The sequence below is a fragment of the Crocodylus siamensis genome, chromosome 1, assembly GCF_052110815.1.
Source record: "Crocodylus siamensis isolate JL-2025a chromosome 1, ASM5211081v1, whole genome shotgun sequence".
Classification (NCBI taxonomy): domain Eukaryota; kingdom Metazoa; phylum Chordata; order Crocodylia; family Crocodylidae; genus Crocodylus; species Crocodylus siamensis.
In genome coordinates this window covers 296,414,603-296,432,634 of record NC_143395.1, presented here as the reverse complement: position 1 = coordinate 296,432,634, position 18,032 = coordinate 296,414,603, and the positions used below count along the sequence as shown (strand labels likewise).

At 44.0% G+C, this 18,032-nt stretch overlaps 1 protein-coding gene across 2 annotated transcripts in view; it reads left to right on the top strand.

The window, feature by feature from the left end:
- The first annotated feature begins 295 nt into the window (after positions 1–295).
- The window catches only part of MGAT4A (alpha-1,3-mannosyl-glycoprotein 4-beta-N-acetylglucosaminyltransferase A), a 167,217-nt gene continuing 149,480 nt past the window's right edge, over positions 296–18,032 (top strand). For both annotated transcript variants that reach the window (XM_090065136.1, XM_090065128.1), the window contains exons 1-2: positions 296–413; positions 6,635–6,955. In XM_090065136.1, coding sequence (XP_089921262.1) covers positions 6,862–6,955 — 94 coding nt within the window. In that variant the 5' untranslated portion in view covers positions 296–413; positions 6,635–6,861. The remainder of the gene's footprint in view (positions 414–6,634; positions 6,956–18,032) is intronic.

Here is an 18,032-nt window from a genome sequence, read left to right as displayed (position 1 = left end):
GATATGGCTAAAGGGCCAGCAGGTACTTATGATTTGAGTGGCACAGAGCGGGGGGAGCAGCTGGCGCCCTGCCACCTCCTAGGAGCCCACCCAGCCCCACACCTTCACCCCCTGGACGACAGACCTGCACGGAAAAAGGAAGTCTCGCGAGACTCATTTATAGCCCCCTGTCGCGAGAGGGACTGCAGGCTGCGCCAATGAGAGTCGTTGCCAAGCCCGCCGCCGGTTGGGGGATGGCAGGCCAATGGGCAAGCGGAAAGCGGCAAAGGGGCGGTGCTTCGGCGGGGGGTGGGGTTTGGGCGTTAGCAGGCGGCTCGGTGGCGGAGGCGGCTGCGCGAGTCTCGTTCGTTGCCGCGGGGACCGGGCGCCAACCGCCGCCAACCGCCAACCGCCAACCGCCGCGCTGCACACAGGTGAGCGTCGGCCGCCTCCCCTTCCCCCCCGCACCCCACAGCGGGCGGGAGCCGGCTGCTGCCTCGCTTTCCCGGTGCCTAGCCTGCCCCGGGGCCGGGGGGCTCTGCCCTGCTGTCCCCGGGCCCCGCGCGGAGCCGAATTGGGGTGCCGGGGCGCTCGGGTGGGGGCGGTGTGTGTGTGACCATGACTGACCACACACGTCTGTGTGCACGTGTGTGGCCGTGTACATGACTGCACACGTGTGTGCATGTTCATGTGCGATGGCACATGCATATGACCCTTTGCACACGCAGGCGACCGTGCACACGTGTATACATGTATGTGACTGCATGTCACCCCTCCTGGGTGTGTGTGTGATGGTGGCTGTGACCATACCTGTGTCTGGTATGTGGGGCTCTGTGTATGCGAGCGTATGCGCGTGTGAATGTGTGAACATGCGTGAGCTTTAAATTTAAACCAGACTCGGCTGCTGCTCTCTCAAGCCAAAGGGGAACGCTCAGGGGAATGTTACTGCCCCCTCTCACCCCCCCAGCAAAACTGAATGCGATGACTGTGGTGGAGAACTAATGGTAGGTAGACTGTGAGGAAGTGAGGGGAAGGCTTTGACCTAGAGGCTGGTCTACTAGGTATTTTGCTTTTTCTATCCCTTGTACTGAAAAGTCAGGGCACAAGAGTGGGGCTTGCTGAGCTATGCCCCGAGTGGCTTTCCATTAGAGTATAGGCACCGTCTATCACAGGCACCTTAGCTGTGCTCAGTATATTATCAAATATTGGGAGGGCAGGATGATTTCTTCCAAGTGGTGTTACAAATGTTCTCTCTTAGCCTCACAGCCCACCTCTGAAGTTGGGTTTTAGTGACTGACCTTTTAGGAGGAGGAGGAGATGGGATTCTGACTCGCTGGAGGCGACAGAGGGAGCCAGTCTTAGAAGTGAGACTAGAAATCAGATGCATTTTGTGGAGATTGATTTCCTTGACTGGAAATACTGGAGAATGTTTTAATAAGAACAAGGGTAAAAAAAAAAAAAGAGAGATCCTACATAGCGCTGTTTTTTTCTCTCTCTCCATTAGGTATACCTTTTTTGTGTTCTGTAAGACAACAGCTTTTGAACTGAAACTTAGAGCAGTTGTGCATTTTGCCTTCTTTCGAGGCACTTGTGCTCCAGCTTGTATTGTGGGTGGGGTGACCCTGGAGTTCTTCAGGTTTGGAGTCTACATAATTAGACATCTTTCTGTGTTAAGCACATGCCGGAGCTGTCTTGAAATATGTGAGGAAGACAAAACTCTTGGGGGTGATATCTCTTATTAGAGCAACTAAATATAGTTGGTAATGTATAATTGTAGCAGTAGTTGAGTGATGTGGAGCAGAGTAGGGCAGTGGCTTTGTGTGTTAATTCAGAGAGAGCATTTGCAGGTACTGAACAACATGGGCATGTAGAAGAGAGGGAAGTTGTAGAGATGTATAATTTAGTTGGTCTAAAAAGATATCACCTCTGCCCCATGAGTTTTGTCTGGCTATGCATTTAGATGAACATGGTTAAAACCAACATCCTTAAAATATTTGAAGTCCTTAGTTCATTTAAAACTTGATTCACTAAGATACTGACCAATGCCTGAAAAATTGAGGGCCCTCCACTTGTATGACTTTTTAGCATCTTACAAGATCAGTCCTTTAGGAACTCTTTTGTGTTGGAAAAGTTTGTTTAATTCAAATGCGTAGAGTCAAACTGGTGCAAGGCCCATAATATAATAATTGAGAGAATTATTCTGGCACATGTCCATGAGGGGCCAGCAGGGGAGATCATGCTTAGGGGCAACCAACACAGGTTCATTAGAGGCAGGTCCTGTCAAACCAACCTGGTGGCCTTCTATGACCAGGTCACAAAATCCTTAAATGCAGGTGTAGCAGTGGACTTAGTCTTTCTGGACTTTAGGAAGGCCTTCAACACTGTCTCTCACCCCATTCTCATTAAAAAACTAGGGGACTGTGGCAGCCAGTGTGGGGATGCAGTCAGGAAGGCCAACCACACCTTGTCATGAATCCACAGAAGCATCTCAAGCAGGTCCAAGGAGGTGATACTCCCCCTCTATGTGACACTGGTCAGGCCGCAGTTGGAGTACTGCGTCCAGTTCTGGGCTCCGCACTTCAAGAGGGATGTGGACAACATGGAGAAGGTCCAGAGGAGGGCCGCCCGCATGATCAGGGGGCAGCAGGGCAGGCCTTACAAGGAGAGGCTACGGGACGTGAACCTCTTCAGCCTCCACAAGAGAAGGCTGAGGGGGGATGTAGTGGCCTGTTATAAACCAGTCAGGGGGGACCAGCAGGCACTGGGGGAGTCCCTGTTTCCCCCAGCACTACCAGGAATGACTAGGAATAACGGTCACAAGCTGGCAGAGGTTAGATTCAGACTAGATATCGGGAGGTGCTACTTCACGGTCAGGGCGGCTAGGATCTGGAACCAGCTTCCAAGAGGTGTGGTGCTGGCTCCTACCCTGGGGGTTTTTAAGAGGCGGCTGGATGTATACCTTGCCGGGGTCGTTTGATCCCAGTACTCTTTCCTGCCATGGCAGGGGGTCAGACTTGATGGTCTGCTCAGGTCCCTTCTGACTGACCCTACCAACTATGAAACTACATGCTGTCCACATCCCTCTTGAAGTGCGGCGCCCAGAACTGGACGCAGTACTCCAGGTGTGGCCTGACCAGTGCCACATAGAGGGGTAGGATCACCTTCTTGGACCTGCTTGACATGCATCTGTGGATGCATGACAAGGTGTGGTTGGCCTTCCTGACTGCATCCCCACACTGGCTGCCCATATTCATCTTGGCATCAATAATGGCTCCACAATCCTTTTCTGCCTCTGCACTGACGAGAAGGGAGTTCCCCAGCCTGTAGGTATGGTGCTGGTTCTTCCTTCCCAGGTGTATCACCTTGCACTTGTCAGTCTTGAATCCCATCCTGTTCTTGTCCGCCCACCCCTGCAACTTGTCTAGGTCCAATTGCAGCCTATTCCTCCCTTCTAGTGTGCCCACATCCCCCCACATCTTAGTGTCGTCAGCAAATTTGAACAGGGTGCATTTTCCAAGTCACTGATGAAGATGTTGAACAGTGCGGGCCTGAGGACCGAGCCCTGCGGAACCCCACTGCCTACACCCCTCCAGGTCGAAATAAGACCCGTCCACTACCACCACTCTCTGGGTGCGGCCCTCCAGCCAGTTAGTGACCCATTTGACTGTGTAGGTGTTGACGCCACAGTCCCCTAGTTTCTTAATGAGAATGGGGTGAGAGACGGTGTTGAAGGCCTTCCTAAAGTCCAGAAAGACTAAGTCCACTGCTACACCTGCATTTAAGGATTTTGTGACCTGGTCATAGAAGGCCACCAGGTTGGTTTGACAGGACCTGCCTCTAATGAACCTGTGTTGGTTGCCCCTAAGCATGATCTCCCCTGCTGGCCCTGTTTAATTATATAGGTATAGTTAAACTGGTTTAGCTCTCAGTTAAATTGGCTTAGTTTGTGTTAGTACATTACTGAATGAGGCTAAACTTATTTATGTGAGGGGTAAATGGTTTGTGTGTCTATGTAGGGGTTGCACTGGCTTAAGATTTAATATTTTAAATGATCTAAACCAGTGATGGCCAATTAGCAGCATATGGGCCGCAGGTGGCACAAACAGCTGGGGTGGGTGTTTGGCATTTGAGTCAAAGACCTCCTTAGTTAAAGGAGGTGCTGGCAACTGGAGTTGACGTGGCCTGATCTCCATTCTCCTCCAGTAGTCAACACTTGGGGGCAAGGTGGGAATTGGGTTTCATTGTTGGCTCAGGTGTTTGGCTCTGCAGGAGTAGGTATTGGCAGACTTGGGTTGCCACATGCCCATGGCGACAGGATTTCACAGCAGTAGTTAACAACAGCGATTGATTATAAGAATGGCATTATTTCATACTTTTAACTTAACTTGTAGCATGCTTGTCAAAATAATTGCCCACATTCATTTAAACTATGAGCAGTCTTCTAGTGTAGACAAGGCCTTTGTATACACAGTCATCGAAACAATAAGATACCTCTGAGTAACTGTCTAAATACTGGCTGTGGCTACATTCATTTGGGATTGAGGGGAGGCAGAGATTCACCGGTTGGTTTTCATCTTGTGTCATCTTCACCCTTAACTAAAAGCCACAGTAGTTCTTTATTTGGAACCATCAAGTTGATCTTTAACCACATGAGCTTCCTTCCCCTTGCTTGTTCCTTTTCTTAATTAGAGATGTTCATTTATCATGCTTTGTCTCAATATGCAAGGACTTTGTCTTCCCATATGTTTGTATGGCACAGTAGGATACCAGCATATAATCAGGGATTAGATATTCAGCAGATCACAACAGTTCTCTGTCTACAACAAGCCAAATGCTGTTAAATTATTAATGGAGTTGACAGTTACCCTCACAGTAGCTGAGGTTGGTAGTTTGGGAGTCATTGGGACTCTTCTCTCTCCCTGAACCCATGCATCTTGCTGTTATTTTCTCCTCAAGTGTTTTGAAGATGCATTTTCTAATCATGCAGCCTGGTCTGACCTTCATTATATCTATACATCTTAGTTCATCCAAAATACTGCTATAATGATGACCCTTTTCTGGCTTGTAATTCGAAACATGTTAGCCCTGTCTCAATCTCTCTACAGCTTCCCTCTCTTCTACATGTCCTGTGTTGCTCCTTACCTGTGGATGCTCTCTCTGAATTAACACACAGAGCCACTGTCGTACTCTGCTCCACATCTCTCAATAACTGCTGCTACAATTATACATTACAGAGTGCAGAATGGTGAGGAAGTGTCTGTTAGTATTCATTCTTGTCTTTCAGGTAAAAAAAGAAAGACATAATTTACTAGTCTGCATAATTATATCATATGGTTCTGGTAACTTATCCTTTTTCCTCCTTCTTTTAAACATGCCTGTTGCTTCATCAGTTTTTACTGGTTATCTACAACTCTTAGCCCCAGTATTGCTGGGAGGGGTGGGAGAGGAGGGGTGTCAGTGCCAGTGTTGTAGACTTCTGCCTCTTGTTCCAAGGGTGCCCTGCTAGAAGTAGGAAACACAGTATTTATGGAATGGAAAAAGTAAATTGACTGCAGCTGTACAGTTAGGAAACAAGATTCTATCCAAATAAATTTGCAATAGAAAACTGGTAGTACTGTGCACAAGTTTAGGTATTTGATCTGCTTTATCATCTGGTGTGAGAGAGTCCTTCAGAGTTCTGTGCTACTTAAAAGAAGAAAACAAAATGAAACATGGCATTGGCTGAAACATCATTCCCCTGCTTTGCTCAGGTAGTGCAGAAGGGCTAGATGCTAGCCATCTCTGGCCAGCTGATAAGTTTTTGTGTGCATATAGCTTCCAGCTCTGACAAAGCTTGTATAGCCAGTCCCTGCGACACCATGCCATGATGACATGTGTGGTTGGTGGTGGTAAGGGATAGGTGGGTTTAAGACAGGAAGAAGCGGCATTCTTAAATGGCTCCGGGGAACTGCTGTCAGCTGGTGTAGGTTAAAGCTGCCTTGAATATGTGGTTTAATGATGGCTGTAGCTGAACCTGAGCTATGCAGAAAATTGGTGGACACCCAGCACATGTACTATGCAGCTCTTTGTAGGACTGAAACTGGCACATTATTTAGGTTTTTATACCTTTCTGTACCTCTCAGGAACAGCTAAATGTTGTAGTCTTGGAAATACTAACTTAGCGCTTTGATCTTTTAACTTATAGGTCACAGGTACCTCACTGCATCTGTATAGAGCCCCACTGACTTCACGTACAACAACAGAATAATTGAAATACAGTGAATTTTGAAGTGCAAGCCTTGTATTGTAAACTATTAAAGGAAAAAAAACTGTCTCATCTGTCGACCTTCTAGCATAATGAGGCTTGGTTCTTATTAATATAAATATGATGTTTTGTGATCTGTAAACAGCACTCCCGTTCCATGTAGCTCCTTTTCAAAACAATCTTTTAATGAAAATAAGGACTAATTGGTATGCCAGGTAGTATTCAGGTTTGAAGATGGGATCCAAAAGTGGAACCTGGGGGAAAAGAATTAATCTGCTTATGCCATACTAGACAGTATTCCCTATAGTAAACAATATAATGGTATTTCTGTAATGTGCTTTGATATAGAGGTGACTTTGCTTACGAATGTTTTTGTGCCTTGGACTTACCAGTTTTATTTCCTTTAAACAGGAGTAGAAGCATAAAGAGGAGTTTCCTTTATGAAGGCTGATAAGAGAGTCGAGTAGCAGTTTGAAGTGGTATGGCTTGACTGCTTTTACATTTGCAATGAGAGAGCTACATTTCTCAGTGCTGGAGGGGAAGCGATGCTAGTAGTGGATTATACTCATTGCAGCACAGTTGAAAACAATAAATCCTAATCACTGGTAGACTATAAACAAGTGTGATGCTGAAATGAAATGAGGCTCCGAAATGGAACTGTGGCCACCGTGTTAGTTTTCATCACTACTTTCCTCAGTTTGTCCTGGTACACTGCATGGCAAAATGGGAAAGGTAAGTAAGAGTCTCTAAAACAAACTGAACACGGTACGTGGAGGAGAAATGAATATTAGACATTTTATTTTTTTTTTTTTTTTAACTACTAATCTGTAAGTTGTATACTGCCTGGTTCTTCTCTAGGCCGTACTGCTATAATGGGTATGAACATCTGTTCCTGCAGTCAGAAAATTCTGCCAGATGCAAGACTCTTGTCTCTGTTTAAAAACATGTTTCTGGGTGGAGGAATGAAATGCTAAATGCTCCCATCTGAGGAAAAGGGGAGGGGTTTATGTCCATAGCATGTTTGCAGGAAATAGGTGCAGTTCTTTAATTTTCCTGTAACAGTCAGTCAGTGGGCCAAGCAGGATAGTTATCTTTTGGCACCATATTCTGCTTCCTTGCTGACTTGGCAGTGTCAGTGGAGGAAGAAACTGCTTATCAGCCTCTCTTTCACATCTGTCTAGTTATCTTTGAGGAAGATGTAGAATATTTCCGGTTTGACAAAGTTGCATGAAGTGCCTCTATTCTGTTGTTTGAACAGTTACTTGAAATTCAAGGCCTGTGACTTGATTTTTACATAAGGGTTATGTATGCTGACAGTATTACAAAACTGCTTTAGGTGAGCCTTGCAAAATTATATATAGGCAAGCAACTATTTTGGGGTATAATGATAAAAGTATACTAAATTTCTAAGGTATATGTGAAGTGAATAGACATGTATATGACCTGGAAAACTTTAATGGCTCTTTTAAGGTTTAACTGTACCTTTTGATGATCAAATCAGATTTTTAAAAGAGTATATATTTTTAAATGGTTATTATGAAGCTTTGTTTGGTCCTGCAATACTGTAGTGCTGTTTTGGGTTCTGATGCTGCATTGTTGAGGCATTGACTTGTGAGAGGAAGCTAAGGACTCATCAGGAATCCTAGCTATTACAGTGAATGGCCTCTAGAATCCTTTAAAAATCTGCAAGAAGATTAAAGAAAGCTCTTTTGGGAAGAAACATACAAGCTATGTTGCATGTTGACTACATTTCTTTATTGGGCGCTTACAGTAGAAACAGATACTGTTTTTTTTTTTTTTTAATCTCTCCTATAGCAGTTGGTTAATGGGCTAGGCTGTTGAATATATAAACATCAGTGAAATGACTAGATCCTTTGAGGTCAGGGTACTGCGGTTTGTTTTAATTGGGCAATAGAAGTCGAAATGTACCAAACTGTTTTGGGGAGGGAGGAGGAGGGAATGTGTTTAACTTGGGCCTTAAGTACTAATTTTTCCATCTTGGCTAATAAACCTTGGTACTGACCATTATTTTTCTTTTTATTCTTTTTTTCCCCTGAAGGAACAGATATAAGTGCAGTTGCTATGAAATCCGGCAATTGACTTGTTTATAAATACTTTGATACACATCTGAAGTTAGGTTGAGAGTGTGCGCCCGTGCTCACCATATAGGATTATGGCTTCTGCTGTCAAAATTTAGCTCATACACAAAAACAAATTTATAGTAAAAAAATACCTAACATCAGGTTGAATTTCTACGTCTTGCATTGGTAATTACTTTATATAATGCATGGTTGATTGACCAGGTCTTAGATGTATCTTTCTGCTTTTTTTTCTTTTTTGTTCTGGAAGTTCGGACTAAATACTAATTTGAACGGAGATGATAATGTTCAGCAAAAATTTCCCTTTTTTCTTTTGGACAGGTACATAATCAAGTAGCAAGACTAGAGGTGCACCGATACATTGGTCCAATATTGGACTGGTACCGATATAAAGAAAACTGGCTGTATCAGATATTGGGCTAATGGGGCCGATAATTTGGCCAATTAAATGCCTGTACTGCATGCAGCCTCAGCGCAGCACTCAGGCAGCAAGGAGCTTCTGCCACTGCTTGCACTGCAGGAGGGGCAAGGGTGGGGGTATGTGCTCCTGGATCTGTGCAGGGCAGGGTGAGCTGCAGCTGGGGCTGCACAGGGCTCTTTGGCAGGAGCTGGGCTCAGAGTGGGTGCCAGCAGCGCTGGGAAATGCTGCATCCACCCCAAATTTCACCTCCACTCCCAGTCCCGCCACTGCCAGCTACCTGGCGTAGCCCCGGCTCTTCCAAGCATGTCAGTGGAGGCAGGGCATTGAGCCGGGGCTGCACCAGGTGGCTGCTGGCTGTGGTGCTGGGAGCTGAGCGGTGGCAGAATTTGGGGTGGATGTAGCATCCTCCCAGTGCCGCTGGGTGCCTGCCCCAAGCCTAGCTCCCGTAGAGAAGAGCCCCATGCAGCCCTGGCTGCAGCCTGTTCCACTATACCCCATGCAGATCCAGGGGGCATAGGCCCCCACCATGTGCAAGCAGTGTTGGGAGCTGCCTCTGCCCTTTCCCCAGCCTTGCTTGGGCAGTACTTGCCCTTACCCCAGCTCCACTCTTCCCTTACTACGGGGGCATCAGTCTGCCCCTGCCACACCTCTTTCCTACTCCCTCCCCTTCCACCACACTGGATTTCCCAGCTGAAGACAACTGTATCAGAAATCAGCTTGGTATTGGCTGATAGCCGATATTGAAGGAGGCGTATCGGTATTGGCCCAAAAATCTCAGGCAGCGTACCCCTAAGCAAGGCATGTTAACTCAATGTTAAATTGTATACGTCTGTATTTTAAGCTGTGACCTGAATTACCCTGCTGCCTACCTCATTTTCAAGGAAATATATTTTTAGAATAAAACTCCAAATAGCAGGTGGAAAATGTTGCTGTTGTACATTGATTTAAATTATGGGTTATATTACTTGACTTAAAAAAACAATCAACCTACTTGCACGAAGGGTAACTTAAGTATGGTCTGAAAGATGAATCAGAAATCTTCCATTTAATTTAAAAAAAAAACTGTTTAGCCATCATTTGAGAGAGAAAACATTACAAAAATTGTTCTGTGCCTGCTAAAGCTTTGTGTCTTTTTATGACTGGCTTCATAAAAACAAAATTATTTTTTAAGGAAGACTACTGTCTGAATATAAAGACTGATTACAGGGAGAATACTTTCAGTTTGTCAGTTATATATTTTCCAGTAATTCGCTGGATAGCTTTTTCTACTCCAGTTACAAATCTGTTTGAGTTGCTGAATAATTTTTTGGGTAACTTTTCTATAGTTATCTTGTATTTAAGTTGGTCAATACATTTAGTGTTTGGGATGCAGTACAAGCTGTGCTTCAGTAAGGATCTTTACAGGCAGAAGTACTCTTCAATACAGATGGTAAACCATGGAACAGAAGAAATTTTTACTGACCAAATATGCAGTAGTAGAGAGATCCTGGTATATAGAAAGCATTTCTTTTCAAGACAGGGCTTAAGCATGTGCTGAAATACCTTCACCCTACTTTAACAAAGGCACTGATGCAAGATATTCTGCACGCAAGTTTGGAACTTCTTTTAGTCAAAGTAAGGTTCTTGCTCCGTCCAGTAGTTGCCTTGTGCCAATAAGTCAGTCACTATAATTCTGAATAGCACTCTAGACCAGGGGTCAGGAACCTATTGTCCATGAGCCAGGTCTGGCTCAAAAAGGGATTCTTTCCAGCCTGTACATCTGGGATACAGAGGCAATTTGGGGACAAGAGAATCCATGATGTTGGGTGGTACGTGGTGAAAGAAATCTGCAGACTGGTGGTAGCCTGCCAAAGCCTGAGTTCCATTAATTTGGTCAGTCACTGCTCAAAGGTTGCTGATCTCTGCTTTAGACTGGTCTTTAGAACAGAGTGCCTTCTAAAAATAGTTGGCTAAACCAGTCAGTCCTTGTATATTTAATTGCTGTATTGAAGAGTACGTGTAAATTCAAGGTGAGATCTTTGCATTCCACTCTGGATTTTTTACAGTGGGAAGAAAAACTGGAGTGGTAAGAAGACTAAGTCCTGTATACAGTTGGGAGAGGATTCCTCCCATAAAGGAAATATTAAAGAGAGTAGGAAAGCTGTCTTCTGAGGAACTTGAGGAGCCTTGAAAATGATTAACTGATCTGGTGAAGGCCAGTGGGTGAAAATAGAGTCTGAGCCAGGTTGAAGCTATGCTGGCTGGCAGAAGAAAGTAATTCCAAATTAAAGTAATCAGGAGGTTTTGCACCTGGGGTACAATTGATTGATTGATTGATTGATTTATGAAAGTGTATACAGTCAGTTCAGCCTATGATTTAGGAGTGTTCTTGGGTACTCTTCTACCATCAGCACTCTTAGGTTAAGAGGCTCTTTCTTATACTAGCAGGGAGGAATCTGTCCAGAGTTGTATACCTTCATCACCTCATATCTGGACTGTAGCACTGCAAGATATTTGGGTCTGAAGTCATTTGTCTTTAGAAGACTCCAACTAGTAGGACACTACTGCCTGTCTTCTCTGTGACACTGGCCACTGTAAATGGATCAGAACTATCCTTTACTATATGTGTTGGCTTCTCGTAAAACAGACTGGTCAGTAATCTGAGCCAAAGGTGTCTAAACCTCTGAGGAACTTTCTCGCCAACAACTTTGCCTCTTGTGCACTGTGGATTTTATATCACAAGGCTAATGTCTACATAGCAGTTACGTTTCTTGCATGATGGGCTGAGGCTGTGGAATGAACTGCCCCCACTACCAGGAGCGGATCCAGGATTTTATAAAAGGGAGGGTGTGGCTCCAGCATCTGGCACTGCAATGGTGCCTGCATGTCCTGCTCTCAGCCTTCTGTCCCTTCCTCCTCACCTGGGCAGCCAGACCCTCCCCTGGGAACAGCAGCTGAGGAGTTCTAAGTCCCAAAGAAGGCAAGCAATTCCCCCTTCCCTTCCCCTCTGTGCTCAGAGATAGTCTCATTTCCTCTCTTCTCCATCCCCTCCCCTTGAATTTTTTCCCCCTCCCCACCTGCTGCTGCCAGTATTCCTACTATCTGTGCTATCCCAGGGGTGAGGGAAGCTCCTGTTCCACTCTAGCAAGGCTGCATGAGGCCAGCCAGTGGTGGCAGGCGAGTGGGTTCCCCTTCCCTGTGTCTGTTCCTGGAATGAGGGGGAAAACCGGAAGAGGAAGAGCAGGCATGGAGAAGGGGAACTTGCCTGCTGATGCTGCCACCACCAGTGTCCTGGGCTCAATCCATCCCCTGCATATCCCAGCTGGAGTAAGACGGAAGATCTCCTTGCCCCTTGGACAGTGTGGACACCTGCAGCAGCAGGCGAGGTGGAGGGGATGAAAGGGGAGGGGATGTACCTTTGTGCATATAGGCCTGCTGCTCCTGCTGTGTAGCCAGAAAGAGTGGGGCATGGTTGTACCAGTGCACCCCCTCTGGATCCACCCCTGCCTGCCACCTTCTCCTTAAGGTGAAAGAAGTAGGGTTTTCATATGATCTTCTCCAGTATAAATAGACAGAAGTTCCCCAGGACTTGCTCAGATATAGATTTTCTTTCTGCCTTGATTTTTTTTTTTTTTTCTTCAGCCCATTTTGCTTCTCTCAGTAGATGATATGAAAGGACATGCAGAGAACAGGCTATCAAGAAGAAAGTACAGGCATACCTCGTTTTATTGCGCTTCGCTTTATTGCGCTTCGCAGATATTGTGTTTTTTTTTTACAAATTGAAGGTTTGTGGCAACCCTGCATTGAGCAAGTCTATCGGCGCCATTTTTCCAACAGCATTTGCTCACTTCATGTCTCTGTGTCACATTTTGGTAATTCTCGCAATATTTAAAACTTTTTCATTATTATTATATTTGTTATGGTGATCTGTGATCTTTTGAAAGGAGTTCTACTGTGGGTAAAATGCTATCAAACAGCATTGCATGCTACAGAGAAATCTTTCATGAAAGGAAGAGTCAATCGATGCGGCAAATTTCATTGTTGTCTTATTTTAAGAAATTGCCACGGCCCCCCCAACCTTCAGCAACCACCACCCTGATCAGTCAGCAGCCATCAACATTGAGGCAAGACCCTCCACCAGCAAAAAGATTACGACTGGCTGGAGGCTCAGATGATGGTTAGCATTTTTTAGCAATAAAGTGTTTTTTTAATTGAGGTATGTACATTTTTTTTTTAGACATAATGCTATTGCACACTTAATAGACTACAGTATAGTGTAAACATAACTTTTATATGCACTGGGAAACCAAAAAATTCGTGTGACTCGCTTTATTGCGATATTTGCTTTATTGCGGTGGTCTGGAACCGAACCCGCAATATCTCCGAGATATGCCTGTAATAGCCTTCTCTCTGCATGTCCTTTCATAGCATTTGATAATGTGAACTGTTGCTCATGAAAGTTTATGCATCTCTGATTAGGTTAGTCTAGAAGGTGCATTTTGACCTTGCCTTCTTTCTGACTTCTGACTAACATGGCTAACTACCTCTTTCTGTTTATAGATTAAATGAACGTACAACAGGGAAGATACGGACTTGGGGGCAGGGTTTGATGCAAAATTATCTATTGGAAGGGACAACTTCAACCCTAAATCAAGTCAGTTCTAAAAAGTCATGGTTTCAGGAATTTTGTTTTCTTGCTAATTTGTTTATGATTGTTTCCTTAGGGCCGTTTTTATTTTGTTAACATATGATCTATCTTAATCAGCCATGGAACTACCTGCACTCAGACAGTGAAATTTGATTCTTTGTAAAATGTTTTAATAGCTGTTGATTTTATTTTGGAAATTTTAGCAGCAGCATTAGGGGGAAAAATCAAATGGTAGTAAAACATCAGAATTCTTGTCTCTCTCAATTTAAAAAAACCCAAAGCAAGGGATGAGCCCATATGCTAGGAGCCACTAGAAGGCTAAAAACATCTTCTGTATGTCCCCATAATATAAAATCAGTGTTCACAACTGAGCTCATTAAGCATAGAAAGTAACAGGTGTCAAAGATGGATCAGGTTGTGTACTGTTGAATAGACTTGCATCTTTTGGTAGTCTTGCTCCCTAAGCCACTATCAAGAGGCAGAAAGAAAAAAGAAGGTTAGATATAGATAATACTGTATAGATGATACAGATAATACTGTATATAGATAATACAGTTTCTGTATAACTTTTGGGATGGAAGTGTTGATTTAAGGACAAGGGTGTTCTTTACTATTGTTCCATCTTATGTTTTGAGTTAATCTCAGATTATCTCTTTGTATTGCTAGAGTGAAAAAATTAAGTACAGATTCAGGTTGATGATGTATATTTTACTAATTCAACATTCCTAGACTTACTGAATGTTTAGTACCTATTAAATATTTATGATTGCTGGGTGTCCAATTGTCTGCTTTTAATAACTTTTTCTCTCATTGATGGTGATGTAGAGATTAATTCTCTTACACTTTAACTGTAGTCATCCTCAGTTCTTTGTTTTTCTCCACATGCTCTAATGAAGCCAGAATTATCATTACTTATCCCTACTTAATTGGTCTTATCCATGCTAATCTCACATGCAAAGAAACTTCAGTCTGTTGACTTTGCTTAGGTTTATGCTGATATAATACTGTATCCAAACCAGGAAACATCACTGAACCAGAGATGCAGAGAAAATATACCCAGTCTTAAAATGAAATAAAAGCCATTAGCTAACGACACTTGAGGGTTTTTTATAAGGTCTATTACTTAGCCTTTATATCTTTATTTGTGTTTAGTAGCGAAAGCTGTGGAATGGGTCAGCACCCCCCAGCATGTGTGCCACAACATGGCATGCAAAGCTATTTTGCTTGGTACACCACAGCCGGCCCAGACTCTGGGCAGCTGCTGCTGGCCACCGAGCTCACGCTGCTCACAGAAAGTGGTAGGGAGGCTGCAAGCCCTGCTACTAACAGCCCCAACTACATGGCGGGTGGCAGCTGCCTAGAGCCTGGGCCAGATGTGGCAGGCATCTGTGAGCCTGCAAGCAGCTGCACAGGAATTTGGAGTCATGGCCTGATTGCTGCTCTGTGTACCTTGTGGAGCACTACGGGGAAGAGGCCTGTGGTTGCGCTCCACTGCTGGGGGCTGGAGTAGGGCAGCCCCCTCCTCATGCCTTGTTCTGCCCTGTTCCCTGCCTTGCATGCTTGCAACTGCCACCAACAGCAAGTGGGGCTGGGGCTCTGAACCTCAGTGTAGCCGGTTGCAGTATTGCAGCTGTCTGGTTTGAGCAGTCCAGCCTTCATGATGGGTGGCAGGAGCCTGCCTTGTGCCCAGGCTGCTTGTAGCAGGTGGCTGGCTGCAAGTGGCTGCGCTGGGGTTTGGAGCCCCAGCCTGGCTCAGCAGTTGCACACGTGCCTCAGGAAGCGTGGTGGCGAAGGGGCCGGGGCTGCACTGCCACAACAAGGATTGGGTCCCTTGCGACTTCCCTGCTGTCTGCCTTTGACATGCCAACATTTTTGAAGTCCAAGTTGCAGAGTTTTTTTGGCACTTGGCCCAAAAACATTGCCAACCCCTGCTGTGGAAGTTTATTCCTGGAGAAATTAATTCTAAGCAAGCATAGTGGGGAAGAAGGAATATGGTTAGGGAAGCAAAACTTTTTTGTGGCACGATTAGATTACATTCCTCTGGAAGAAATGGGAAGTCGCATCTCAAACACATGGAGCACTGCTTTATAGACATTCAACATATGCCAAAACTGGTCCTATAAGAAAACTGATAGTGGAGTAGGCGCTATTTTACAGGCATGCTTTGGCTAGTTAGGTATTTCAGTTGCTATAGTCATCTGCTAAAAGATCATCAAAAGTAAAATAAGCTAAACTTGAAAAATCTGAGGCACATTTCTTTTCTTTTTTCCATTCCCCACCCCTTACTACTCTCTTGACATCATGGTTATTGCATGGCAGGTCCTTTTATAAGAGCTGAGTTGGGGCCCCTGTTTACCAGCTGTAACTTCTCACTTGTAGCCTAAATATTGCTTAACTGCTTCTCAACAGCTCCAGCCCTTTTCCCTGCTGTAAAGTGTTGAGTTAGGGGATAGGCAAAACTTGAAGGTAAAGGCATTATGCCTCTTTTCTTTGATGGGGGGAAGCCAAAACAAGTCAGTGCTGAACAAAGAGTTTGAGGAAGAAAACAAGACTTCTTGCCTTCACTCGCACCCCTTTTTTTCACTGGGCAAGTAGGGGAAAATTGTGATTTCCTCTGGATGTCCTATTGCATGATGTCTAGCAGCTAGACTTCAGTTGAAAACTACCACTTTTTTATCCTAGCAGTTGGCATAGTCTATATTCAAGACTAAAATATACTCCTTAATTTGGCTTGTAAAGTTATGAAAGCTAGAATGTAGCCTTCTAAATTAGAAACAGTTGAACAATTATTTAGCTCTGGTCGACATAGAATATCTACCACCAATGTAAAAAAACCTTCTGTTAACACGCATTGCATATGAACATTTAAATCTTCTCTTGCTATAAACTAGTATGCTTTCATTCTTGAATGAAGATCTGCTCTGATTCTAGGAAAAGTGTTCATGGTTTGACAAGTAGACAAGTTATAGGTGTTCTCTGAAACTCCACACATAAACTAGTGATTTTGTGGAGATGTTTCTTTATCAGTTTGGCATTCTCCTTCTCTAGACATTGCCTTCAGTGGTTCTTATTTCACTGTTGTTGGAACACAGGAACTCAAAGGAGGTTTTATTGTTGTAGTTGTTAGAAAGGGTCTACCTAATGCACAGTGAGACAAAGGGATTTTTGTGGGCTGCCAATGGTGCGTGGAGCCAGTTTCATGGTCTTTTCTCAGTGAGCCCCTCCTTTGTCACTGATTGGCCAAGAGGCAAAATCAACAGAAATATCAAATAAATGACCACATACCTATAAATCTAAGTATTAAGTTTAAATCTAAATTGAAATATATTATGAACATCAATTTATACACGATATGAATTATAACTAACTATTATAATTTAATATTGGTGTTCTACAAAAAAATTAGTAATACTAAATAATGCTAACCTTGATGGAAACAATTCATGTTAGTTGTTACCTGCAAGCACGCAGCATCTACTGGTAGGTGCAACTGATATCCTCTGTCTCTGCAGTGTGAACACCTGTCCATACACTGAGATCATATGTTCTGCATTCACTGAATTGGTTGGAATGGTAAGGTAGCATTTTACCAAGTGGTAGGGATGTAGAAACCAATCAGAAAAAGAATCCCAAAACACAGTCACAAAGGCATGTGGCACTCTGAAAAAGTTTATGTAGGCAGCACGTTTCTTGTCATGCTCTTTCTGTCATTCAGGGATTGAGTTCAGTAGCTGAGGGTCAAAACTCAGGCAGCCGATTGGGGTAAGAAACTCAAACAAATAACACCAAAAAAGGAGGCAGCTGGTCTTTTAAACTGCGGTGGTAGAGACTGATTGTGCTTATAGCATTGATTTGACTTTGCAGCTATTGCCTGGAACAGTTCTGTCTCTTTTGGTTTTCATGTTGACACTTTGAAAGTTGCTATGATGCCATGTTTTCAATCTAACTTATCAGATTCATCAGCTTGTGTGCTTGGTGGAGTAAAGCCTGCTGACTTTCAAACCAAATTAAAAGCTCCATGAACCACATTACATTTTCAGCCCCAAATTTTACGTGATTTTTCAATGATGCCCTGTCTTAAGAGATCATGTACCATGCACTGTGTACTGGGTGGGATTTCAAGCTTCTTGCCCATAAATTGTTGGTAGTATTTCATATCTTCGTGGTAACAAACTGAATTAAACCACAAATTGAACCTGTAAGCACTGGCTTTGGTGAAAGTGACAAAATCGCATATAGTTCCCTGCTGCGATTGGCAGTGGACTGCCTGTATTGAAGCTTATAGCCTGGACAATGTTTGAACACTTTCTTAAAAGAGGAAACCAGGCTATCCACATCAGGAAAACACATGAATCAGATGTCACTTACTAAAAAAAGGATGTGTGCATTGCAGGTGACATGAATTGTATTGTGCATCATTCCATGAAGCACACAAGAGAGAGCTTTGCACATATACGTTGTGTTATCAGACAAACATGCGGAGAGTTTGTTAAATTCTAAGCTGTAATTTACAACAGCCTTCACTACAATTTGTGCCATGGTAGAAAAATGTACAGACATGAAGTGAACCAGCTCTGTTTGAAAAACATGCAGGTCATAGATTATCCAGCTCCCAGGTAGAAATAAAATGTGCAGAACGCAGTTACATAAGGCATCTGTTGT